The 26,315-nt window shown below is 40.3% G+C and overlaps 1 protein-coding gene across 1 annotated transcript in view; it reads left to right on the top strand.

Annotated features, from left to right (window-relative positions):
- Nucleotides 1-25,882, top strand: part of CDC5L (cell division cycle 5 like) — a 36,736-nt gene extending 10,854 nt beyond the window's left edge. Inside the window, exons 10-16 of the mRNA XM_009467340.2 lie at nucleotides 1,298-1,460; nucleotides 2,900-3,064; nucleotides 4,208-4,288; nucleotides 4,649-4,894; nucleotides 7,578-7,775; nucleotides 22,850-23,062; nucleotides 25,409-25,882. Of these exons, the coding sequence (XP_009465615.1) occupies nucleotides 1,298-1,460; nucleotides 2,900-3,064; nucleotides 4,208-4,288; nucleotides 4,649-4,894; nucleotides 7,578-7,775; nucleotides 22,850-23,062; nucleotides 25,409-25,513 (1,171 nt within the window). The 3' untranslated portion in view covers nucleotides 25,514-25,882. The remainder of the gene's footprint in view (nucleotides 1-1,297; nucleotides 1,461-2,899; nucleotides 3,065-4,207; nucleotides 4,289-4,648; nucleotides 4,895-7,577; nucleotides 7,776-22,849; nucleotides 23,063-25,408) is intronic.
- The last annotated feature ends 433 nt before the right edge of the window (nucleotides 25,883-26,315 follow it).

Raw genomic sequence — 26,315 nt, 5'->3', positions numbered from 1 at the left:
AAAGTAAATGTATCCTACAAAACATTCATTCGAAAACATAAAAATTCATTTTGCCATTTTTTGTGGGTGTCATCCTATGAATGTTATTGCTTGTATTTGTTATACTAAATGAGAATTCATAAAAATCTGTGAACAACCTCAAGCAAGATGAAAGTATCACTTGCCTCTCACAGGCATACCCAGTAAATAAGGCACTGTTGTATCCCTTAAAAGCAGACGAGTAGTGTGTCAGGCCACATATACAATTGTGTATGTCCACCATTATGGCATCTTACTGGCACTATGGAATTACAGTAACTAGTAGCAGAAATGATGTATTAATTCATCTTGTCCAGTCTGTCTCTGCCAGGGTTATTCTCTACAGCAGACATACTTGCCATTGCTGTTGGAAAACATTTACGTAAGTGTAGATGAGTACCATAGTGTAGGCTTTTTTCTAAAAGTTTTTCCCCTTCCTGAATTGGTTTTCTTTGAGACATTTAACAATGTCTTACCAGTTTAATATTATTATTATTATTATTATTATTATTATTATTATTATTATTGTTGTTGTTGTTGTTGTTGTTGTTGTTGTTATTATTATTATTATCATCATCATCATCATGATCACTATGTGAAACCTCATTATAAGTTGGCAACAGAAAACTTGTGACTATATCCAAGACAATGTCTGTACACCTTTCATGTAGTAGGTTATTGGGATAGAGAACAATATTTCTTCCCAGTCTAGAAGAGATGCAGCTGAGGCCCACAAAATCTAAGACTTAATCCATCTTGCCTAACCTTAGATGCTTAAAAGTAATTATTGTAATGTAATTACTCCTTCAATAATCAGTGAGAGCACAGAGGCATCTTCAGAGTGATTCATTCAGTTGTAAGGTGGGACAGCTGTTAAGCCAGATGAATTCAGAGTGAATGACTTGCCACAGGTGGTAGGGAAATCAGAGCTTGCAATTAAATCCTGATTACTGTATCCCAGAATAGTGCCTGGTGACTAGATAATCTCTTTTCTCAAAAGTAACAGTGGGAGTTCGTGTTGATGTAGTTCCTGAAACTTCTCTTAACGTAACGATGTGCCTAGATTTCAGTTTGACAGGTACTTGGTTACACCTTGGCAGATTTAAACAACTTATTTTTTGGATTCATCTAATTGCATATTATGGTTTCACTGCCTCCCCAGAGAAAAATCTAGATTGAATTTATTAACAGTATTTATATAACTTTTTGCAGCATTCAGACTTTTGCAAGTAGAGCTTTTTGGGGAAAAAATAAAATACTGTATCTGCACTTCCTCTAGAACGCCTTCTCATGGACCAGAAGGCTTAACTCCACGTGGAGGACTAACTCCTAAACCTGTGGCTGGTACAACTCCTGGTAGAACTCCACTGCGTGACAAATTGAACATCAACCCAGAAGAGGGAATGGCAGATTACAGTGACCCATCTTATGCAAAACAAATGGTAAGAAGTACTTAAGACATGGATATCAGTGCTCTTTTAATTTTCAGGATTTTTAATTCTCGTCTCCTGAACAGAATTTTATTTTATAGCAAGTGTTATTTCCACCAGTTGTCTACAGGTCTGTACTCATCACCTGATAAGATCAAATCTTTATTTGAAAGAACAGAAATCTTACCACTTAGAACAGCTTTCAGTGTGCTCAGTAAAAGCACTCTAAAGCTATTTGTCAAAGAAGACATAGTTAAGTTTCAATCCTACTTGTATCTTTTGAAGCTGAGCAGGAAATATATCTCAAGGAACAATTGATTTTTCTTGCAATCTTACGCAGCCCTCAAATCCCTCATTGTCTTGGCTTCCCGATTTACCTACAGGACCTTTTCATCAGTCTGTCCTGTTGACAACATTGAGCTAATGGAGTTTAATTTTTGCCATTAGGAGTACTTGGGTTTGAGATGTCCAGTAATCTGAGTCCCATCCAGATCCTTTCATCGCCTTTGGCAACAGATGTTTCCATTCTTGGAGATGCAGCCAGATGCACCCTGCCAATTAGACATGGTATAAAAGGCATATACCTAATAGGCGGTACCTTGGGAACTCCTTTTATGTGGCTGATTCTGCAGCCATAACTGTGGCTTTGGGTATCTCCCACCAGAGCTATTGACGTTTTTCTTTTTTCTCTCCTAGCTATCGATATCCACTTCAAGTTTTTGGCATGTTCTTCTCACAAAAATAACTCTTCAGGTTCAGAATTTCAGATTTCCTGTTACCTTGAAAGACAAGGTTTATTTGGTGTCCTTATACTTACTGTGGTTCTGTCCTAGCCTTTTTATAGTATAAAGGCTTTTTGCTGCTAGAAGGAAGACTGGGGCTTCAATTTCCTGATGGGCTGCACTGGTTTCAAGATCTGGTGCTGTTTGTCTCATTTTTGCACTGTGCCACAATCCCCAGATTTGTGAGCAACTGCAAGGAAAAAAGTTCCGGTTAGGCTTGCAAATACCCGTGTCAGTCGTCAGCGTGGAGACATTTTCACATATTTTCAGTTTCTTGAAAGGCGTTTATGTGAATCTCCACTGTTGTAAGGAAGCTACTGGGAGGCAAAGGTGCCATGCTGTTGTTTTAGTTGAGTATTTCATCCTGTTTGAAGATTTCATTAGCTATCTTTAAGAAAGCTGTGTGGTGTTTTTTAGCCTCAGAGAGTTTCTGTGCTTAATAGTCCATAAACTCTGGAGTGGGGTCTGTAGGCCAACCTGGAATAGTAACATGCTCCTCTTGTCAGACTTCAAAGATTTTGTTTCTTTTGGCTTTATAACAGACTAAGATTGCCAGCTGATACTAGTTGTGTGTTTTTCATGTCTGTTAACGTCGATGAATGTAATTTGATTGTATTGCACTTTAGTGCATGAATTCAGAAGCGTTATAACTTACTGTTATTTCAACAGGAGAGAGAGTCTCGTGAACACCTGCGCCTTGGACTCATGGCCCTTCCTGCTCCAAAGAATGATTTTGAGATTGTTTTACCTGAAAATGCAGAAAAAGAACTTGAGGAACATGAAGTAGATGAAGCCTTTGTAGAAGATACTGCTGATATAGATGCTCGCAAACAGGTAGGTGTATGTGATGCGGATAGTGCCTTTTGTTTAAAATAAAATATGTTCCTTGTATGGTTCCCATAGTTTCATACATGTTTACTGGAAGTGGTACAGCTTCTACAGAATAACAAAGTAAAATGTACCTGTTTTCTGTGCTGCCATCAGAGTGTACACACACACAGAGGCTAAATCAGTTTTCTCTCTGAATCCTTTTCTTAATTTGTTAACGTTATGTATTACATGCCATTTTCTATGATCAAGTCTCTACGAGTGTGTATGTCCTACCTCCTGCATTTGTCCCCCAAAAGATAAAAATATAATTAAAAGCATTTTTCTACAGAGGCACATGCTTGATTTTAACCATGTGAGAATTGTGGGTTTTGGTTTTTTTTCAGTTTCAAGTTATTTTCTCAAGGTTAAAAGTTATTGTTTGTGAAATGTAAGACAGGTATATACAAATTCAGGCAGGCTGGTAGCACACAGGTAGAAATCTGCCATGCAGCAAATTGGTCCCTTTTGTATGACTTGTACCACAGTATTACCCAGCCAGCATCCTGCCTTTCAAACAAAGGCATGACGTGGCTGGAATTGGAACATGGAAGATCTTGGTCATCGCTTCTGAAGTTTTAGACAGCACTGCCTTTTCATGTTAGTTATTGCCTGAAAGTGGAACGTGAGGAGAAATCTCATGTTTTTACACTTTCACAAGTATTGTTTTAGTGAAGCAGTTACTCTGTGTCATAGAAGAGGACAAATAGAGTCCTGGCCGCAAATTTAAGAATCTTTGTTTTCCTGGTAGATTTCCCATCTGGAGAGTTAGAGCAGATGTCAAACTTGATGTGCAGAAATTTGTAAAGAACGAAGTCTGTTGGGGTTGAGGCTGAAGGAGAATTTGATGGCTGGAAATGACTTTTTAATCATAGACTCTCCTCTTAGAGTTAGTCTGCTGTGCTCTTCCCGTTTACTTTAGAGGCAGTAAATTACGATGTCATCACATAGAGAGTGACCTGTTATTTGGCTTTGGCTTCATAACATGAAGTCTTTGTACTTTAAGGAATCTTTGCTGCAGTAATCAATCAGTTTTTATATCATATACATCTGTAGGAAGCATCTGATTGTATTACAGTAGCAGGAGTAACACTTAGCTTGTTTGTCTAGGCTCTCCGAGATGCAGAGCGTGCAAAGGAACTGAAGAGAATGCACAAAGCTGTTCAGAAGAATCTACCACGGCCCTCAGAAGTAAGTGGAAACAATATTCACTTTTAAGGAAAAAAAATAGAAATAAAGGTGGTAACCATTATGGGAGGAAATATGGTCTAGGTAGATCATGAGAGAATGAAATCTTTATTTGAGTATGCTGATTTCAGCGTTATGGGAAACTTTCACATCGAAATCGTCATGAGGTGTTTCATAGGCACAAATGAAAGCACAATTGGGTGTTCGGATTGCTGTGTGTGTCATACTGCAAGGGATTTTGGCACCTGTTCTGTGTGGTTTAGTTGATATATAAAATTCATGCTCAGGTGGAGTTATGTGAATTTAATGTGGTCTTGGGTGTCTAGGGTGTTTATGAACTTTTTTTTTTTTATTCCTGGGCAGGTTAATGAAACAATTCTGAGACCATTAAATGTGGAACCACCTCTAACAGACTTGCAGAAAAGTGAAGAGCTAATAAAGAAAGAGATGATCACTATGCTTCATTTTGATCTTTTACACCACCCGTTTGGAGAACAGCCTAGTGGTAAGAAGGGGAAAGGCCCAGGATTTGGAAGCAACAATGCAGAACATATGGCTTACTTGGAACAAAATCCTTATGAGAAGTTCTCCAAGGAGGATCTCAAGAAGGTGGGAATTGTATGGCCTAATTACCAGTGACCTAATGTCTCCTTTTGTCATGGTCCTGTAATCTTGCAAAAAAAGGTGGATTCAGGCCTGCACAGAATTTAGCTGGGAGATCTCCAGAGTGTTGTATGAAGAGCTGTAAGGATAATTTCAGTGCACGTTCTCTTTTCTGTGAGCTAATGTTAATCTAGGCACTCAGCAGAATGATGAGGATGCTGCCTTTGTCCAGAGACACTGTCTTTTAGATACAATTTTGATGTGTTGTGGTTGCTTCTCATTTTAAGTAAGGGTAGGAACTATAATACCCCAACTGTTATCAAATTCTACTTTGCTGTTTCTGGAAATTGATGTTAAATCATTGAGACTTCAACTAGCTGTGATATCGACCTTCTGCTGCCTGTGTAGCTTGTTAGTCCGTAGTTACTAAGCATTTTTTTTATAGCAGTACAGACTAAATATGACAGTGGTAGCCAGCTTATAACTTGGAGCAGCAAATCAAGTTGTTTAATTATGCTTGTCAAGCTTGATTCAACAGAGCTGCACTAGTGCAGATCCTGCTGGGCTATGGCAACTGATCTTAAAGCATACCTGGTTAAAAAGCGCTGAATAGGCAGAATACGTTGTTGCTGGATGAAATGAGTAAGCTGTCTGGGCACTCTGTCCTGTTTTGCATTGTAATCCCAAGTTAAATAGCAGTCCTGTACCAAGGCTTCTGGTTCAGATTGTTAATTTATTTAAGCAGCTACAGATGTTGCCTTTTGCTGCCAAGTGACAGATAGACAGTTCAGACGCGCAGTGCTGTGGTTAGCTCTTTCAAAGAGTTTCACCTGTGAAGTTGTGCCAGTAACCTTTGACGAAATGCTTACGGGAATAAAAATGAGTGAAAAGGACAAAATCACGTGCCACCAACTCATCTGTTTTATACAGACTCCTGCTACCTGAGACTTGCATTCTGACAATAGCTGTGGTATCTCTACACCTAAATCCCATCTTCCTTTAAAGTGGCTCTAAAGATATACAAGCAGATTTTAAATCCGTCTCCTTGACCATATCTGACCAGTGAATCAAGAGCCTAAAATGAGAAACACTGAACAGTATGTACTTCCAATTTGCTGTTAAATGAAAAATTATACTTGAAGATTTCTGAGCAGGAGACGTTAAAGATGGAAAATACAGTTAGATCATGAATTTCACTGCCCTGCCAGTGTCAGATTGTTCCCTTAGGAACACTGTCTGAGTGCTTTCTCTGGTTGTTTTGAAGTGCAATGAGAATTGGGTTTTCTATCACTTCCCTTAGAGACTATTACACAGTCCAGTAGTTTTTGTCTGGAAACTTTCTTCAGAGTCCCTGGAAATTTTGTCTCCTAACTAATGGGTAGAAGTTTTTTGCATCCTTGCTCCTGCTTGCTCTCTAACATTAAGCATAATGTTCCCTCTTTGTCTAAAATCAAATTCAAACCAGGAAGTTTTCCTATCTGCGTGCTCTCATCTGGGACTTGTTGATTTTGCTTTATTTTTTCTTTTGTTTTTAGAACGTCTTCCTACTACAATCCCTTCATAAAATGCTCCTTTCTTTTCCTGGTGCGTAGTGCTCTTTTGGGAAGGATTAGCAGTGGTGCTGAGCTCTTAAAGCTGTGGAACTGTTTTGGTGCCACAACTAAATAGCCTTAAGTAGTTCCTCACAGCGTACAAGCAGAGGCTAATTGAAAGTGAACCTTTTTAAGATTTAGCTTTGTTAGGTGCGCTTAGAGTACTCTTATTTTATCTGTCTTGACCATCGAGGACCAGTAATTCATTTTCCTTTCCCCAGTATCCCTGGAATCATCTAATCTGGTGATACCTGAATTACTTCCCGGGCAATATGCTGTTATAAAACATATGTCTGCTTGTAGTGAGATATTTATGGAAATTTGTGGTGCACATACAAATCCTGTTGAAAGAGAAGATGTGCACTTATAACCAATGAAGTCCAGATCAGCAAAGATATTTTAGTTTTCTATTTACAAATAAAATTGGAAGACCTGGGTGCCTATGTAGTTTTGTAGGCCAGGCTCTTTGTCAGAAATATTAAGAGTTCTGAGAACAACATGAATCTTTTCAGTTCACTCTAAGTTACTTTGTAAACTAAACTGGAAGCAGCAGAATCCTCGTATCTCGCTAGTAGTTCTCTAGCAAGAGAATGTGTGTTAGTTAAAGTCAGAGTAGTATTTCCTGCAGTGGAGCTTATGCAGCTCACACGTTAATATTTAGAGTTGACTTTCCAGGTTGTGTGGAGAAGGGCAAGGAAAAGGAAATGAAAAGTGATTTTTGTTTCATAGAACAGCTGCTTCTGTCTGTACAGTCCCCGCTCCCCTCAAGGTCCTTGCTTTTATCTCGTTTCTTCTGCAGCAAGATGAAGTATCTAGCTGTGCCACAGCTTTCATTAGCTACAGCAGAGTGATGTCAGGTTTGGCGAAATTATATAAAATGAGGGATAGTTGCACTGTGAGTATCCTTCTAGCCTGGGTTTCATTTATAATCCACAGCATCTGTGTTAGATTTCATAGTTAGCTTAACCTGATGGTGAGCTTTTAGTATGAAAAGAGAAACTGCCCCCCGTGAATTGCACACTGAAGGATTGAAGACGAGGAATTTTCTTGTATCCTGTGTATTGTAACTTCAATTTATTTCTCATCATTTCCAACAGGCGCAGGATCTACTGGCACAAGAGATGGAAGTGGTAAAGCAAGGAATGGGGCATGGAGAGCTCTCAAGTGAAGCTTATAACCAGGTGTGGGAAGAATGTTACAGCCAAGTGTTATACCTGCCTGGACAGAGCCGCTACACAAGAGCTAACTTGGCCAGCAAAAAAGACAGGATAGAGTCACTGGAAAAGAGGCTTGAGGTCAGTGTCACTTTTTTCTGCTTTTTGCACCTGCTTTTTTTTTTTTTTTTTAAGTTTCTCCCTGTGTGTGTGGTTTTGGGTTTTTTTTCTATGTAAGAGTTACAGGTTACTTTATAAATCATTCAGGTCTTTTGGTAGGGTTCCTTTGAAAAGGTTGTTGAGGAATTCTCCTAGGGAGTTCATAGATGTTCTTGAGGTGTTTAAATCACCTTCTCTCATCCTCCTCCTTTTCTTAAAGTATCCCTAGAGTATTCCCACACACAGTTTTTCTTTGCACTATTAGCTCTAACACTGCTCATCTCACCCACTTTGTCCTCAACTGGAGAGAAGGTCAGGTTCTGCTCTGTCTTAGCTTTGTGTGGATTTTTGCTTTTTTTCTTAATCTCCGCTATTAGCGGATCAGATACCTGATCTTTCTAGTTTTGCACTTTGTCCCTGATAGTGGCCAGTATGAGATACTTCAGAGAAAGGTGCTTAAAAACAATATCTCTGTCCCAAAACTCCTCTCATGTTCCCTTTCCGACTTAAGATTTGGTTTCTGATTGGCTGTTACACACGTGAAGGTCTAGATAGTCCTGAATTCTTGCCAGACTGGCATCTTCTGCCAGTTCCAGTGATGCCCTCCAAAAAAGAGAACAATGGATGTTTGTGATCCCATTCCACTTTGTCAGGAAATAGTAGGCTTCCTTATGAGAGCAGTTTAAACTCAAATTTCGAGTTTGCTGTTCTGTATTTGCATAATTAATATTTTCTCCAAGTACAAAGTGCCAGAGTTCAGATAGCAATGTCTCACCAATGTGTCTGCATGCAGTTTGAGTGCTGTGGCAGGTCACTGGTACTAAGCGACCAAGAACTGAAACCACATCTTTTTCTGCTGAGTTGTGGAGTACAGCATTCTCCAGCGTCAACATGCTTGCATTGGTTTATTCAAAATGCAACAGTCACGGACCTTTAACTCAACGAGGCATTAAGATTTGGTAAGGTGTCCTGGGACTGAGGGAGGTGTGTGTGGAGAGGAGATCATCTGAGGTATGGTGCACTAAGTAAAGGAAAGCAATTCAAACCCTTTGACACTGATTTCCCTTGCCCTGTCCCCTCTTTAGAGTTTCACCCAAACACTCCACACAAAACACAAAAATATACAGCTTTTGTGATAAAAGGTAAGCTGGTTTTAAATTGTTTCTTCCCACAGAACATGGATTTGTTCAGACTTGCCGTAATTCATTAACTGTTTTTCCAAAATACCGTTTTAGCCTGAAAGTCTCTCTAAATTATGCAGACAGGAGATTGGTTTTTTTCCATGGTGAAAGGAAGCTTTTTTTTAAGTTCTTCTGTATTTAACATCTACATGGCTACTGTTGCTAGAAGTAAACCTCCTCCAACAGCTACTACCACAGAAATAACACGAGAGAGAGGCCGGAAAGGCTGAATATTCACTTGTTTCATACACGTGAAATACAGCGTGAATGTGTGTTTTGTGAAGTCTGTCAGTCAAGAATGTCGTCCGGGTATAGACTCCCCAGTTGTTAGTCAACCACGGGGCCCAGGAGCAGTTCACCTGCACGTAGCCCAGTAGCCGAGCGGTTTAGCATTAGTGTCAGAGCGCTTGTCGTGCTGCTGCTCACCCAGCAGAGAGCACCATTACCCTGCCCAACGCTGCCTGCCCGTTGACAAGCTCTCACATGCTCTGCTCTACGCTTATTTTCACAAAACCAGTATCTGAGCGCAGCAGCAGCCAGCTTGCATGGCAGCAGGGACTGTGCTGGCAGCATGCCAGCCATCTGAGGGCTGTGCCTAATTTGTGTACAAATGCTTTTGAAATTTAAATATCTTACGCCCAAAACTGCATTAGAAGTGCGTTATTAAAGTTGCAAAGTCAAACAGTCAAAGTTGGGGAATGCACAAACAGCCTTACTCTGGCAGCCTTAATTTGCCTATGCATATGCATTATGAGACAGTCTTTAATTTCATGATTACAGGCTAGTTTTTCCACAGACTCGTTTACTGCACAGGGTGGATGGTACTTGCTTAATGAGTAGCTATTGAATATTTTGTTTTCTCTTTATTGTTCAGTGTGTGGCCCTGTGCCTTTATGCTGCGCGCTATTTCTGCAGTCTAAATTGGTTACTTCTGTGTGGGCTTTCTCGTGCTGTTGATTTCTGTCCATCTCCTCCCAATATTTGAAGGAGTAGTTGGTGGTGGTCTGCTTATTAAGGATATTGAAGCAAAGAAAGTACGGTCAAGTCATCCATTCGTCAAACTCCTGTTGCATTTGTTCATTCTGTAAGTGCTCATTGCTCTGTAGTCACAAGACAGTCACCCAGGAAGCAAAATACAAATCAGAGGTCTTGCCAAGAAAAAAAGTTGGGTTTCATTTGCTACCAACATTGCATGGGACTCCATGGAAGGCAGTTAACAAAATCCAGCTAGCTGTGTCTACTATCAGTTGCTGCAATCATGGGCCTCCACGTCTCGCTAATGTAGTTACATCGCTTCTGATCAGCTGGGAGCTTGGAGCACTGCTATTGCTTGGTGCCCTTACAGTAAAGCGAGAGAGCAAGAGGAAATGGGATCAAGTTGTGCCAGGGGAGATTTAGATATTAGGAAAAATTTCTTCACGGAGAGAGTGCTTAGGCATTGGAACAGACTGCCCAGGGAAGTGGTGCAATCACAGTCCCTGGAAGTATTCAAAAAACGTGTGGATGTGGTGCTTAGGGACATGGTTTAGGGGTGGACCAGGCAGTTACGTTAACGGTTGGACTTGATGGTCTCAGAGGTCCTTTCCAACCTTAACGATTCTATGATTCTATGAAAATACCACACGCCCCAGTTCAGTCAGGCATCTGGGGCCAGCAGAGCTGGCTGTGCCCCACAGCCGCAGGTGCAGTGAAAGCACTGCGCTGCCTTTCACAACTCACTGTTCATTGAGTGCAGGTGAACTCTTTGCAAAGTTACATTTGAGCTGAAAATCTCTCCCAAGTGTGTGCAAAATGCAGTTTAGTGCAGCTCTGTTGCCTGACCTATTTAAAAAGCCCTTCCTAAAAGCAAGGTATACATATACAGTTTTCCAAGTATAGGTCACCAGCTGAATAATTTTTTAAATAATAAATCAAAAGCCTAGCAGTATAATGAACAAACAAATATACAATGAAAAAAGCACAGCAATTATTTTTGTCCTAACCCATTCTCAGCGATGGCAAAACCCATCTTCATTTTAATGTTTTTTCCAAGGAAAATTGTCTGAAAGCAATATCAGTTGAAATAGATATTTTAATGGGAAGTATCAGACAACCTTAATGAAAAGCAGGGATATTAGCTCAGCTTTCAATACCCCAAGATACTTGCTTCTGCTCTTAACTTCCTTTGAGAGAAGAGTAGAAACTGTAAGATAAGAGTTTGCCAGCAACAGAAAGTGATGTTGGTCAGCTTTTGGGGCTGCTTCTTCCCCTTTATATTGCACTAAGATCATTAGGAAAAAAAAAAGTGAGAGTTTAGTGATGTTTGCCGCAGACAGCTGCACATCAGATAGTCACTGTCTAATACTTCCATATGGGACTGCTAACACCCTGCAGATCCTGTGCAAAAAAGCCAGCTATTTCTAGTGCTGTCTTCATTGCTCGGAGATTACTGGGTGGATTGATGGCGTGGACAAACAGTCGTCTTTCTCTAATTGGCCTGTTTTCACTGCCTGAGTGATTTAGTGGTGGCAGCCTTGTATATGTTGACATGACATTTATCTTTCTGAAACTGACGGTGATATCGCGAACAGATTTGTGCTGTTATTGATGGACTTGAGGAGGCAAAGAGGAGCGGTTGTGGAGAGCTTCTGTTTGGCTAGATATCCTGTCCAGGCATCGTTGGCAGTAATGCAAAACTCAGCAATAGTTTCAATATTGGAATGTACTGCTATGTATTAGTAATACTTTTCACTTCTCCTTTATGTTGAGGGTTTTGGACTCTATGAATGTGTTACTTAATGTGGCTTAAGAGTGTTACAAGATTAGTATGTGAACTTTTTTGCGTTACGGATGGGGAGTTTCAGGTCCATGCAAGTGAATCCTTGTGAGCTCATTATGTGTCTGTGGTACAGCTTAAATTTGCTTGAATCCTGGTGGAATTTTCTGATCTTTCCAGTAGCTTCTACAAGTCTAGTGTGTTTGTTCAAGGCTACACTACACTGCAGAGCTAGTCATGTCAGAAATGGGAGTTTTCTGATGCTCACAATTGCATTTAGTAACTGCTTCAGTTCTCTGCGATACCTTCTATTCCCTTCTCTTCCAAGCAATATAACGTTCCTAAGTAAGTTCTATGTTAAACCTTGTTAGATGAAATGAGATAGCAGAGGCATGTATTTAACAAGGTAGGTGCTTCCCTTCGTAGTTCATAACATAGAAACTTCCTGCCAGCATTACTTTTCCTTTGAAGAGGGTTCATAATGTTGGCTTGCAGCGTACAAACGTGTTTATTAAAACTGTGGTAGTTAGCAACATCATTTCAGTCGATTGCTAAATTCTAAACACTATTGAAAGTCTACAGGGGAGGAAGCTCTAGTTACACTGTATATGCAAAACACAGTAAATTATCTATTCTTTGCAATATCCAAGATACACCAAGATGATAATTTACCAGACCAAAGTGTCCGTCTTTGCTTTCGGTTGCAGCCCAAGTCCTCTGAATTAATTTCCATTGAAAACCAGTTGCTTAGCTGGAGTTTTGTGGGTTGCATATTACACTCTGCTGCAAGGTGTATCACTTACTAGTTTATTGGAGATTGTATTTTAATCCCTCTCTAGTTTACATGCTTCTAAAGCTTGCAGTTTCTTTTGGATTTTCAGGTGTGCTGTTACTGAGAAAACACCTGGAGAAAATAAGAGAATTTATAAGACTAGGAATAGAGCAATTGCTCATAAAGCTAAAATATGGTGGAATCTCTGAGTAGTCTGCTTTTATAGACACATACATTCATTTGTACTACTGTGTTGCCTGTGTGAAATATGTTTTTTGTTTTTTTAATAAGGTCTGTTGGAAATGTAGTTGGCACCAGAGGATCACATCTGAGGGTTATCATTGCTCTTCACTGTCAAGCTCTTCAGAACCTGATAGAGCTGACTGTTTATGCAAGACCAGTGTTGCAGTGTCTGATCTCTGCTTAATGTACAGTTGATCGTCAGAGTACATGTATTTAGTGTGGCGGTTTTGGAGGGTATATACTTCTCCTGGGCAACATAGATATATGGCAGATCCCTTAAGAATTGCCTTTACCTGTGTGTGAAAACACTTCTACTGTTTACCAGAATGGTTAGAATGCAGTTTGTGCTATAGCTAGGATGCTTTAACATTTTAATTGGTGCCAAAAAGGGTCAGTGCTACTTATTTTTCTCCAGCTGGCCCCTGCCATTTCCTCTGACCTTGTACCAGTGTTCTTATAACTCTGTGGTACTGGATCAGTTCATTGAATTGGCAGAAAAAAAGTTCTTTTTAGATTAAGCAGCAGACCCCTTTCCACAGTAGCCGGATATTAGATCAGGTTAGCTATAACAGATCACATCTTTGCTTGCAGAATTTTGGAATATTTGTGAGATCCACAGTGAAGGTAACCCATAACCTATAATGAGGGAAGCAATAAGTAAAAGGGTTTGTATTGCCAAGGAGAACTTATGTCTACAGTAAGAAAAAATACCCTGCCAAGGAAGATAAACAGATTTAGCCAGAAATCTTGTGTTTTCTTTCTGGCGCAGGTGAGTATTCATTGCCTATTTTTGAGCAAGTCCCATGAGTTCAGATTCGATACACCTTATTTTAGCCTCCTAACTAAAACAAAGCTGCAATTGCTTTAGGCTCACTTTGGTTTTGGTAGAGAGACAAGGCACCTCCTGAGAGCAGCTTGGCCCATTTAAGAGTTGAATTTCCCTCTTGAGTTTCCTGTTTTTCTCTTTTTATTTCAGAGGCACCTAGAGCACCTCAGATCAGTGAAACAAAACTAAGTCTTAATGTCTCCCTTGGTTTCTCTGTCACTGGAACAAGAGTAATGTCTGCTTTGTGGGTCTCTGTGCAGTTTTGTTTACGAAGCGCTTGCAGACCAGTGACTGAAAATCACTACCTAAAACTGCTAGATTTTTAAGTGTACTTGTACTACCTGGAAAGTTGTTGTCTTTTGCATTTTGAGCTTGTTGAGTCGAGCTGGAGCCTTGCATCTTTGCATGTTATAAGTCTGGAAAAAACCCTGTTGTTCACTGTCCTTTAGGTGAATTAGCTTACCACATCCCTTCTTTTCCCCACAAATTACAGCTGCCGTTAGCAGCTACCCCCCTGAAACCTTCATCACCATGAGCAGGAAGGAGGAAAGCAAGTCTAGTTTTATTCAAATGTAACTAGTCAGCTCTTGAAACAGTGACGTTTGCCAGGCTGCCAATTGAACAGCTTTGGGAAACAGCGCTATACTTTTGCTGTTAAACCGTTATTTTCAGAGGAAAATGCTACTAGTTGATTTTATACCAGTTCTCTTAGTATTGACTTATTTTGGGGCCTTTGGAAGGAAGCAGATGAACGCCAGTAAGAGGGTTCTTCATATTCTTATTTCTGTGATCTTGCCTATGAGTCTGAAATTTGTCTTCAGATTGGACCATTGTGCTAGCCTTTTTTCTAAGGTCAAATTTCAGGGGACTGGATAACTCCTTTTGTATACAAAAAAAAAAAGTCTTTTTCTGTGTGTCTTCAGTCCAGGATGTGCCAAAACATTGGAAAAGAGCAATGAAAATGTTCTTTAAAAATAAGCTTAGACTGCATAGCAGTTACTTTTTGTTTGGCCAGTTGCTCATAGCATGGTAGGAGGTTTTTTTCCTCCATGTCTAAAACCATTGATTTTCTCTGTGGTGGTAGGTGAAATCAGATTTCACATTTGGAAATGTAGTTCATAATGGGGACTTAAGTACTTAGAAATAAAGTTCAGCATTGACAAAGCTTGTCATTGCAAAAGGCCTTTGCACACCATCACTGTTGAAACTTGTGTTTGGACAGAGAAAAGTATAAATTGATTAAGTCTTTTGGTGAAAGCCACCTCATCTGCAGACCTGTCACTCTTTAAAGCCTCTCCTACTGTGAAGCAGTGTCAGAACCTGTGAATGTTGGGCCCGTGTGAGTTGCTGCTCACAAAGTAACTTGCTTCATTTATGCTTGTGTAATAGTAGCTGCTGGAATAGAGTAGTAGTGACTGCTGCAAGCTCCTCATGAGCCTTCTGCTACGTATTGGGAGGAACCAGCCTGTTTGCTAACTTTATTGTGTGAGCTTCCACAAGATTGTTAGCCTCTTCTCTGGAGGAGACCAGTCCAAGAACTCTGGGTTTGCAGTGATAGTTTTTGAAGATAATTACACTGTGCTCGCTGCCATATTATCTCATCAGACACAGCAGTAACCCATGTTTGCTTACAGTTAATCAAAGCTGTTAGCCTGAGGTAGTTGTTGCTGTCTCTGATCTTACTGTATTTTTTTTTTTTCCCCAGGGACAGGTAGAGAGTTTTCAGAAAAGCGTAGTAAGAATAAATTATTTGTTTTTCTTCTTAAACTGTGCTCTTCTAGATGTGTTTCTACTGCAATTGTGATATATGGGTATTACTGATAATACTGCTAGTCTTAGAAGGAGTTCCCAAATAAAAATATACAAAGTGGGGTTTAATGTCATCATTGTAGATCAGCAGTGACTGCGAACTTATCCAGTAACTTTCTGGATTATTCGAGATCTAGATAGTTGGATGCTATGAACTTCTGTTGGAACACTTGCTCTTGATGTACCCTGTACTGTCTTTACTCAACTATCCTACCAAGTTGTGTTATGACATTTCAAGGCAAGTCGTAATTTCTGAAACGTAGTTCACATGGAGATTGCTCTTGGGTTATTAGTTTTGACTGTGAGTAGAGAGAATAGCCTTCTGCAGACATCAGTAAGTCATAATGATATATGATCTACGTAACAAAGTACAATATAGGGGTTTATGTTGAGGCTTCCCTATTAAATTGGGGAAAGGTAGCTTTATATTCCCATGCAAGCTTTGAACATTTGGTCTAGTTTCAGTTGTGAAGTTGCAGCTGCATACCAGCAGTGTCGTAATTTGAGGATCACCTATGACTGAATCTTTCCATGAAAAACTTCGTGTGATCCCAGTCAATTAGAATTAAATCCTACTTTATCATCTCTTGAAAATGATAGATTCTGTCCCTTTTTGACTGCTCTGATACTGTTCAGCACATTTGCTTAATAATCTTCATACTCCCTCGTACATTAAGTAAGCATCATCTTCAGTGTCACAGCAGAAGTTGTGTCAGGCCATGGAGTGGTTTCACTTGGTTAGCTGAGCTAATGTTAGTGTAGATGTCAGTTTGGTAGATCGAGCCTGTATTGTGCTACACTGGAAATGCAATTTTTTGTTTGGTAGTAACCCTAAGCCTCAGTTTCCAGCAGAGTTGACTGTTATCTTTTACTAACTCAAAAGTAAGAGGCAGGCTCTACAGAGAGTTTTGCCTGGTCAAACTGTAGACAGATGAAACTGTTTCAAGCCAAAAAATGGAGAATTCTGTCCAAGAGTATGGAAGTGGAAAAATATTTTTAAGTAGAGCAATTAATGAATTTTTGTTTAAAAAAATGTGCTACTGTAGAGTGCACCATCAAGCTTGTAAAGGCAGATCACCTAAACATGCACAGAGGATGCCCTAATGTTATGGTCATCATTGTCCCTGAGGTGGTTTGAAATGCTGGTGAAACCTGTTCAGTGTAAGCTGGCATTGAGCGGAAGGCTGTCATCTTACTGTGCATTGCCTCGTTCCAGCTACTCTGGCTGACTGAGCCAATATGAGGCAAGTTCACAAACCCTGCTATTTAAATTAAGTTAATCCAGCTCCTGCCAGCAGAATTGAGTATGGGAGGGCCACTTGTGGGTCTGAGGTGAGGAAGGAAGTTATAGTAACGTTTGGAGTAGTCCTATATAGGTTCCAAGAGTAACCTATTCAGCCAGCGTAGCTGAAGCTGGCAGAGGATTTCTCGGCACAAGCTAAGCAGCTTTATGATGATACGTTGATTCTTCAAGGTCACGGAGCAAGTTAGTTTACTTTTGACTATGGCTCTGGTAAGAACATGCAGCAGTTTTTCTTCCATGTTTTTTATCCAGCAGGCATGATTAAGAAGATCAATTAGAAGATGAGAGTTTAATGCTGTTTAGGAATTACCAGAAGCTCCACATTTAATGGAAGGATAAACAAAACAGTCAGTACAGGGAAAAACAGCCCTTTGAACTGAGGAGGGGTGTCCTCAGTAGATTTAGTGAGATAAGAACTTGTAAAAATGCAGTTTTGAAGGCACTTGAGCCCTTCCTTCCTCGGGGTCAGTTTTTCTTAAATCTTTCCCAGTGGATGTTTGTTCTCATAAAGCAGTCTTTCCCTGTTCTTTGTTGTCCTCAGTTAAACCTTACGACTAACCTCCTATCTAAAATTTCCTTGCCAAATTTAAATCCCTCTTCCTTTCTCAGTGGACATAAGAACACACTAATTTTTCACAATGATCTTTGGCATATTTAAAACATGTTGTCGTGTCTTTCTTCATTTTCTCAATTTTTGTTAGATGGAGAAAAAACAAACAAAAAACCCCCTGTTTTTCCAGTCAGTCTCCCTTTTCTAGATCCATATTTTATAAACTTTTGATTATGTCTGTTGCTCTGTTTTGGTTTCTCTTCTTTGGATCTCTAGTGTAGTATTGAAAACTGAACACAACTCTACAAGGCATGGGGTAAGGCTTTACATAAGAGATTTGGGATGGGATGAGGCGCTTACACTTGCCCTAACATCGTATATCATTTTACCCCATTTCTCTACATGCTGTTCTCGTTTTTTGCTATAGCTGGTACAAAAGTCAGCGGAACCAAAGCCGGCCAAGGAGCAGTACAAAATAAATAACTAAGTGGAGAAATCTTTCAAATGTCTTTACATTTTCTGCTAGGGTCACGGGGGAAATGGTTGTCAGATTTTACTGAAATCTATTTCTTAGCTTTAAGCAAATAATGTAGACTACTGTTTAAACACACCTCTGCATAACTGCTTGGAATTTTTAGCTTGGTATCTGAGCCTTAAAATTTTACGAAGCTTGAACTAAAATTATATGCAGTTGTTGGCATTAATGCAGCAGTCAGCAATTTTTAATAAATAGTATTTGTTACAAAAGCTGAGACCTCCTTTTGACCTTTTCGTAGTAGGTCCTAAAATCTTGTAGTTGGGAGGGAGGAGGAAAGGTGGTGAGTGTTCACATTTCTCTCTATAAGCAGAGAAGGAAGAAAGGGCTGTTATTTCTGGGTTTAGATACTAGGGAGGCTTTTTTCTTTTTTTTTTTTTTTTTTCTCATTTTTCTTTTTACAGCAGTGAGGCATATGATAATCCAAGATAGACAAGGAACTGAGTAGAAAAGCAAGGGCTGAATAGCAGTATACAACCTAAGGAGCTCTAGTAGTTAAAAGTTAAGAATCTATATCCAGAACAACTTGGAAATACTAAGTCCAGTTCTCATTGGCTGAAAATTTCAAGAGTGCTTAAATAATCTGGGTCTGATACTACAATGAGCATTAGATTTGAACTAGCTTTGTTTTTTCTTGGAGAAAAAAATGCTTTATTATATCTCATACATTAAAACAATATGCACTTAGGGTGGGATTGGTCCGCCTGACCAATGGTGATGGTGTCTGAGCAAGGAGTCTGTGCTCCCATCTTAGTCAGTGCAGAGCACTTCAGTGGCATGCTTAGTCTCATTCTGAGGCCCTGGATCAGATGAGCCATGCCCTACAGCTGCCAGCTTCTCTCCTGATGATGGAAAGACCTTGGGTGACAAGCTCAGGTGTTGATGTCTAAAGCCAGGCAAAGTGAATCCCAACTGAAGTGTGTAAAAGTGCCAACCCACTACTGCCACTGCTACTGGTGATACTTAGAGCACACAGAGAATTCAGGACTTCTGACTGCAATGCCCTGATCCAGTCTCTTTTCTGTACGGTGGAGATAGCGCTTATAACTATTTCATGTTCTCAGGTACTCAGTGTTCAACTTTTTATTAGAAAATTAGGTTGTTGACATATCTTCACTTGGAATGACAGAATAGTGGAACTTTTCTAAATGGTCTTTTTTAACCTGTTATAGAAAAGTGACATTCTGATTGAATCGTAGAATGCATCATAGAATCCTAGAATGGTTTGGGTTGGAAGGGACCTTAAAGATCATCTGATTCCAGCCCCCTTGCCATGGGCAGGGACACCTTCCACTAGACCAGGTTGCTCAAAGCCCCCTCCAACCTGGCCTTGAACACTTCCAGGGATGGAGCGTCCACAGCTTCGCTGGGCGACCTCTTCCAGTGCCTCACCACCCTCAGAGTGAAGAATTCCTTCCTTATATCTAGTCTGAATCTACCCTCTTTTAGTTTAAAACCATTACCCCTTGTCCTGTCACGACAGGCCCTGCTAAAAAGTTTGTCCCCATCTTTCTTATAAGCCCCCTTTAATTATTGGAAGGCTGCAATAAGGTCTCCCTGCAGCCTTGTCTTCTCAAAGCTGAACAACCCCAACTCTCTCAGCCTGTCCCCATAGGAGAGGTGCTCCAGCCCTCTGATCATCTTTGCGGCCCTCCTCTGGACTTGCTCCAACAGGTCCATGTCCTTCTTATGTTGGTGGCCCCAGAGCTGAATGCAGCACTCCAGGTGGGGTCTCACAAGAGTGGAGTAGAGGGGGAGAATCACCTCCCTCGACCTGCTGGCCACGCTTCTTTTGATGCGGCTCAGGATACGGTTGGCTTTCTAGGCTGTGAGTGCACGTTGCCACGTCATGTTGAGCTTCTCATCAACCAGCACCCCCAAGTCCTGCTCCTCAGGGCTGCTCTCAAGCCATTCTCCACCCAGCCCGTGTTTGTGCTTGAAGTTTTGTTTCACACCAAGCATACTCTGTGTTGTCTGTAATGCTGTGAAACAACATGGGATCTTTGTTACATTACACCTCTGTTACAAAGGAAATTCTGTTTGCCTATGCATCCATCTATTCCATGATCTCTAAATGTCAGTGGCTCTCAACACACGTTTTTCATCCAAGAAACAGTAATTGGAAAATAGTTCATTTACCGCACAGCTGTATTTGTTGTTGCAGTAATAGCATATTATTTACCAGTGAAGACATTTAAAGCTTTCATACTTTTCCATCAGAGAGTATCCTCGCAAATCCCTAATCTATTTATTTAATTTTCTCTAGATTTATATAAATATTGAAAAAGAGGCGCCTTTCTGTATGCTTAAAGCACCTTGGGCATAGCTTAAGTCTACATTGCAAACAGAATCTGAAAAGCATAGCAGTCTGCATCTCTCTCCCCAGGAGCAAACTAGACAGCTCAGAAAGTCAAATTTCTCTTTCATTCGCCTATTAACAGTTTGCTCCCTTGACCATTCACTTTGTTTATCTCCGCACCACCTACTAAAACTGTTCTAAATGAGTGAATAAATTGTTAAGGAGTTGGGCATTTTACAGAAACATGCAGCTGTATAATAGAGTGTACTTTAATAAAGTTGGATGGTTGAAAGGTTGATGAAAATGCATTTTGCAATAGCTCGGTGCATAAGACTGTGAGGGCTGCACCAGTGCTAGTGTCTGGGGCTGTCTGGCTCACTGTATTTACCACTGTAAAGGACAGATGAGACAGTAGTTCCTTCCCAATGGAGTTTAGTTTCATTGGTAAAAGATGGTATCGTGGGTAACTGGAGGATTCAGAGCAGTGAAAAGCTTCTGCTTTTTGGCCGATCAGTGGCAATTCCTTTGTAGGTAAGAACGTTCACCAGCAGAGCTTTGATTTTTAAACAAACGAGGCAAGGATAGGTGATTTAGCCACTGTGGTTCCAAGTTAGGCTTTTATATTTTAACAATTGAGAAACTTACACATTTCTCTTAGTCTCCTGCACTAATATGTCTTTAACTGTAGCAAAAATCAAAATCTGAGAAGCCTGATGCCTTTTTTGTTGAGTTTGGCATCTTTCACAGAAAGCTTTCTGAAAAAAGGGTGTGTTTTTTTTTTAAAGGAAGTAGCATTAAAAAAAAAAAAACCCAAACCAGGAGCCTTATGTCCATATTTAGAGATGTGAAATGCTACACCTCTCCACAGTTTTGCTCAGTGGTATAGTCCTGTGTTATTTGTTGGTTTGTGATTCAGTGTTAAAGATTTCTTTGATGCTGTCTATCAGGCTTTAAAAATGCTGATAGCTATTTCATGCTTTTACTGCACATTTAATTTTGCCCCACTGAATACATGTATAAAAATACACAAAGGCTTCTGTTACCTTTGCTATTTATAAATGTTAAATAAAACATTTACAACATGTGAACATAAATATGATTGTTTATTTGTGTTGTGTCCCAGTTGGCAGAATTTTGTAATTTGTATCACTTGTCTGTTTATGGATTATGTCTGGATTATGGTTTTGGAGGACTGACCTGGACAACTTTGGGGAAACTAAGACTTCTAAATCCAGGGCATACCAGGTAGCGCTTACCCGAGTGACAGAGGAAGGAGAGCTTCATGTCCAACATGCCAATTGCTTTGTGGTTTTGATACCACATTTTAATCACATCACTTTTTGTCATATCTGTTGTATATGCTATTGGATTGTAAATTGTGGGGGTTTGCTTCTGGGTTTTGCCACTGGCCTTGTGCTATCTCAGTATTTGTCTGTTAGCTAGAAATGATCTTACCTTCTTGCTGTGAGATCTGTAAGGGAAAAGGCCCCGGGGAAAAGCAGTGTTAGGCCTCCGGGGAGCTCCAGGTTTCTGGTATGGTGCAAGAGGGAATAATGTTGCAACATTATAGCAATGTAGTACAGCAGAATGGGAGATCTTACAGATAGGCGAGGTTTATTTTAAGACAAAACCAATTTCACTTATTTGCAGTGTCATACTCACATGCTTACAAACACTAAGATGCATAATCATGGAATGGTTTGGGTTGGAAGGGACCTTTAAAGATCATCTAGTCCAACACCCCTGCCATGGGCAGGGACACCTTCCACTAGTTCAGGTTTCTCAAAGCCCTGTCCAGCCTGACTTTGCACACTTAATCAACTAATCTGTCCAGCATTCAGCTACCGAGACATTTGAATCCAAGTGGTCTTTCTGAGATGCTTTATGATGACACCAGGAATGAAGGGTCACCACCTGTGGAGTTCTCATCATGGCACCTGGGTTCTTCTTGGGATGGTGACCATGCTTTGTTTTTTTTTGGTTCGGGTTTTTTTATTTTTATTTGCCTTTCATACATTTTAGGAGCAGACAGTAGTTGGTGTGTCCATCCTGTCCCACCTCTGTGAGTTACCAGGATTTAGTCTTAGTCCTTTGTCTCCTGATGTGGCTGTCCTGCGGAAGTGCATGCAGATAGGTGGTAGGATTTGGTTACCGTTCTAATAGTCCTTCTGCTGTTCCTTGCAGTGCTTCCATGCCCCAACATTGCCATTCATTTGCCACTCAGACCAGTCTAAATGTTTTCATTATGGTTCTCTGCAACAGAGAGACAGATTCAGAGCTGCCTTAACATTCCCAATTGCCTTTTTACTTTATGGAATACAATTTAGGTGAATCCTTTTGGGATAGGATTGAAAGATGTGACTGGTGTTGCAGGTTAAGAATATAATTTTGAAAAGGAGGAACATATATTTATTTAGTTTTCCTTTACTAAGGCAAAGACCATCTGTTTAAGTGGGATGTGACGTAGCAAGCTATCATGTGACTTGGCTGCTTAGCTCAGCAACTGCAACAATTCCTGTCTATAAAGCTGTACTCATGTAGTGTGTCATCACCCCTCTTTTGGCTAGTGGACATCACCCCTGGAATAATGTATTTACATTGTAAAGGTTTTAATCCAGAAATCTAGGTTATTGTAAAATGTGCAATATGATTTGTTAATAGAAATCAAAGAACTCAATCTACTCGATACAGCTCCACAGATATATTTTTACTACTTTTTTTTTTTCCTCTCTTGACTTTTGAGTTGTAGGTAAATAAAACAATTCTTGGGTTCCTTCTAACAGATAAACAGAGGTCACATGACAACTGAAGCAAAGAGGGCTGCCAAGATGGAGAAGAAGCTGAAGATCTTGCTTGGTGGTTATCAGTCTCGAGCAATGGGCCTCATCAAACAGTTGAATGATTTGTGGGACCAAATCGAACAGGCACATCTGGAGCTACGTACTTTTGAGGAACTGAAGAAACATGAGGATGCTGCAATACCTCGGAGACTGGAGGTGAGATTCCTAAATGTAATACCTTAGGTCAAATACAGGCACTTTGTGGAAAAGGCGTTTTTACAATGCATGGGCTCTGAGGTTCACAGCCTGAGTTTGTATCAAGTTTTTAATGGTCTTTTCAAATTATACTTTTGGCTATTACCAGACTCCTCTGCTGTTCACTTCAATATCAAAGATTCTGTGATACATATATTAGAAGCTGGGACTAATCTACTAGTGTGTTCTTTAACTTTGTTTTTATTTTATTTCATTTCCTCGTGTGGTTTATTTTATAAATCTTCTGCAATGCGTATCAGCAGAAGTTCCATATCTATCTTAATTTGGCTTGTTTTGGTTTTAATTACTGTTAGAACTTGCAGATGGCTGGACTTCCAGAAAGCCAGTACTGAAATGGGGTTATTGTACTGATTTAAACATGGCTCTCAGTTTCAGAAGCTGAGCAGTTGCTCTGTAGTTACAGTTTTGAGCCGTCGTCAGAGTTCAGGCCATTTGCCTGCAGTCCCGTTGCTGGCTAACAACGTGTGCATGTGTGATCTGGACCATTGCTCCTGAATAACACCACCTGCCTTACTGGCCTTTAACTGGTTGGCACGGCTTTGAGGAGGAAGATATCCCTTTCTCTTAAACACCCTTAACTTCAGCCCAGAACTAACAGAAACAGGTACGCTGAGATACCTGAAAGCAATGCCTCAAAGTCACTATTCTCAGTTTAAGGATCTCCAGGATATTCTCTGCTTTAGGAGAGAAGGAGTGGCTGGAGAGCTGTCTGGCGGAAAAGGACCTGGGGGTGTTGGTTGACAGCTGCCTGAACATGAGCCAGCAGTGTGCTCAGGTGGCCAAGAGGGCCAATGGCATCCTGGCCTGTATCAGGAATAGTGTGGCCAGCAGGATCAGGGAGGTGATAGTGCCCCTGGTGAGGCCGTACCTCAAGTACTGTGTTCAGTTTTGGGTCCCTCACTACAAGAAGGACATTGAGGTGCTGGAGTGTGTCCAGAGGAGGGCAACGAAGTTGGTGAAGGGTCTGGAGCACAAGTCTTGTGAGGAGCGGCTGAGGGAGTTGGGGTTGTTTAGTCTGGAGAAGAGGAGGCTGAGGGGAGACCTTATTGCTCTCTACAACTACCTGAAAGGAGGTTGTAGTGAGGTGGGGGTCGGTCTCTTCTCCCCAGTAACGAGTGACAGAACAAGAGGAAACGGCCTCAAGCTGCGCCAGGGGAGGTTTAGGTTGGATATTAGGAAAAACTTCTTTACCGAGAGGGTGGTCAAGCATCGGAACAGGCTGCCCAGGGAAGTGGTTGAGTCTCCATCCCTGGCGGTATTTAAAGAATGGATAGATACGGTGCTTGAAGACATGGTATAGATGGACTTGGCAGTGATAGGTTGATGGTTGGACTTGATGATCTTAAGGGTCTTTTCCAACCTTAACGATTCTGTGATTCTATGATTTATTCAGCTAACAAGGCAACCCTCAACCAAGACTCAGTCCTAGGCTTGAGCCAGTGCCAGGCTTGCTTTCCAAGAAACAAGTACTCACCCAAGCACAATTTTTCTTGTAATTTTTGTTCGTCCAAAAGAGAAGATTCCATTGAGTCTCAAATCTTCTCAACCACTTGCTATAAAAAAGACAAAATGTATCAGTTCTTAAAACTGATTTTGTGAAGATGGTTTAGAAATGCTGATAGATGTGTTCAGAAGCTCAGAAGTGATTAATTGATTTAGTGAAAGTTAACAGTAGAAATGTATTAAATAGCTTGATAGCTGCTAATAGCACCTGTTTTTCATAATTTTTTTTTTACTTTGCTTTACTTAGGGCTAATCCTCAATACATTTACTGACTCTTCTGATAAAAGAGTGAAGGGAGATCAAATGAACTAGCAGCTGGCAGTTTTAGGACGAGCAGTAGTTCTCCTTCATGCACTGTGTAGTTAGTGGAAGAAGGCCTGTGGACGGCCCTGTTGCAGGATGCAGGGTTAATTAGGAAGGTTACCCAAAACCAGTTTTGAACAAACTCACGGAAGAAGAATCTATGGATAACTGCTAAATACAATGCGCTGCTTGTGGCAGGTTTCCAATTTGAAATCTCTCCTTTTGAAGCATTTGATATTAACTGCTGTCAAAAACAGGGTAAGATACCTGACATTTGAAGTAAGATAACTGTGATTCTTGATACTCTACATCAACTGCTCTGTTTTACATTTATATTTCAAATAAGTAATTTTAGCAATGTCCTGTCTCAGTTCTGACTCCTTCTTCTGAAGGAACTAAAATATAACCTTTGGTAAAGATCTTCATGGGTGTGACTATTGGAAAAACTGACTGGTTGCTTTTATTATGTTTTCTTTACAGTGTCTGAAGGAAGATGTGCAGCGACAGCAGGAGAGAGAAAAAGAGCTCCAGCAGAGATTTGCTGACTTCATGCTGGATAAAGAGACTTTTCAAGCAAAGTATTAAAGCACAAAATTCCGTTCATCACTGATGTAACATTTTTAAAGTGTACAGTTACTTCTCCAGCGGCTTTTGCCATCAGTTGCAAAAATCAAGTGTAGTCTGCTGTTTGCATCTTGTCAAGTTTTGTTCCTTTAATGGACTATTCCAAATGCTCTAGGTATGAATGGCTTTGGCCGGTATTAAAAATTGGATTGAAATGTCCAAAATTTTATTAAAAGAAAAAAAAAAAAAATCACTCTGGTATGATTTTAGCCATGTCTTCATTTGCTAGGGTTATCACATTAGTCCTAGTGTTTTATCAGTCTTAAGACCTGTAAGATACATGCTTGCAGAATAATGTCTTTTGAATAAATCTGGAATGTTAAAAAATAATTAAGAAATAAAATGCCTGTCTTTTAACTAAAATTGAATCCTTCCCTATCCCAGGCCTCTTCTGTGTTTCTGGTAAATTGTCTTTCTTCCCTTTCCCTGCTTCTGCTTTTATTTTCCAAGACTGTAATTTGGAATAGGAAGGACCTGTGCAGGATAACTGTGGTCCATGTAATATCATGTTCCCGATTCTTCTCTGTGTATGCGACTAAACACTCCCGTTTTTATCATGATGTTCAAATGGTCATACTGACAGTAAGTGTAACTTCACCATCCTGAAACAGGGTAGGTTTAAGTTTTATAAAAGCACTCAGCATAGCCTAACGGTTCCCATAGATTTCAGCAGAAAATGTACCCTTAAATTTTCTAAGTATTATTGCTTTTAAAATCATCCGTGCATGGTGCATGTTCCCTCCATCTGGTTGATGAACCTTTT

Source organism: Nipponia nippon, unplaced genomic scaffold (assembly GCF_047370975.1).
Source record: "Nipponia nippon isolate SJK-2023a ecotype South Korea unplaced genomic scaffold, ASM4737097v1 scaffold_4, whole genome shotgun sequence".
NCBI lineage: Eukaryota > Metazoa > Chordata > Aves > Pelecaniformes > Threskiornithidae > Nipponia > Nipponia nippon.
The sequence above is the reverse complement of the archived record's forward strand: the minus strand, read 5'-3'. Positions and strand labels throughout refer to the sequence as shown.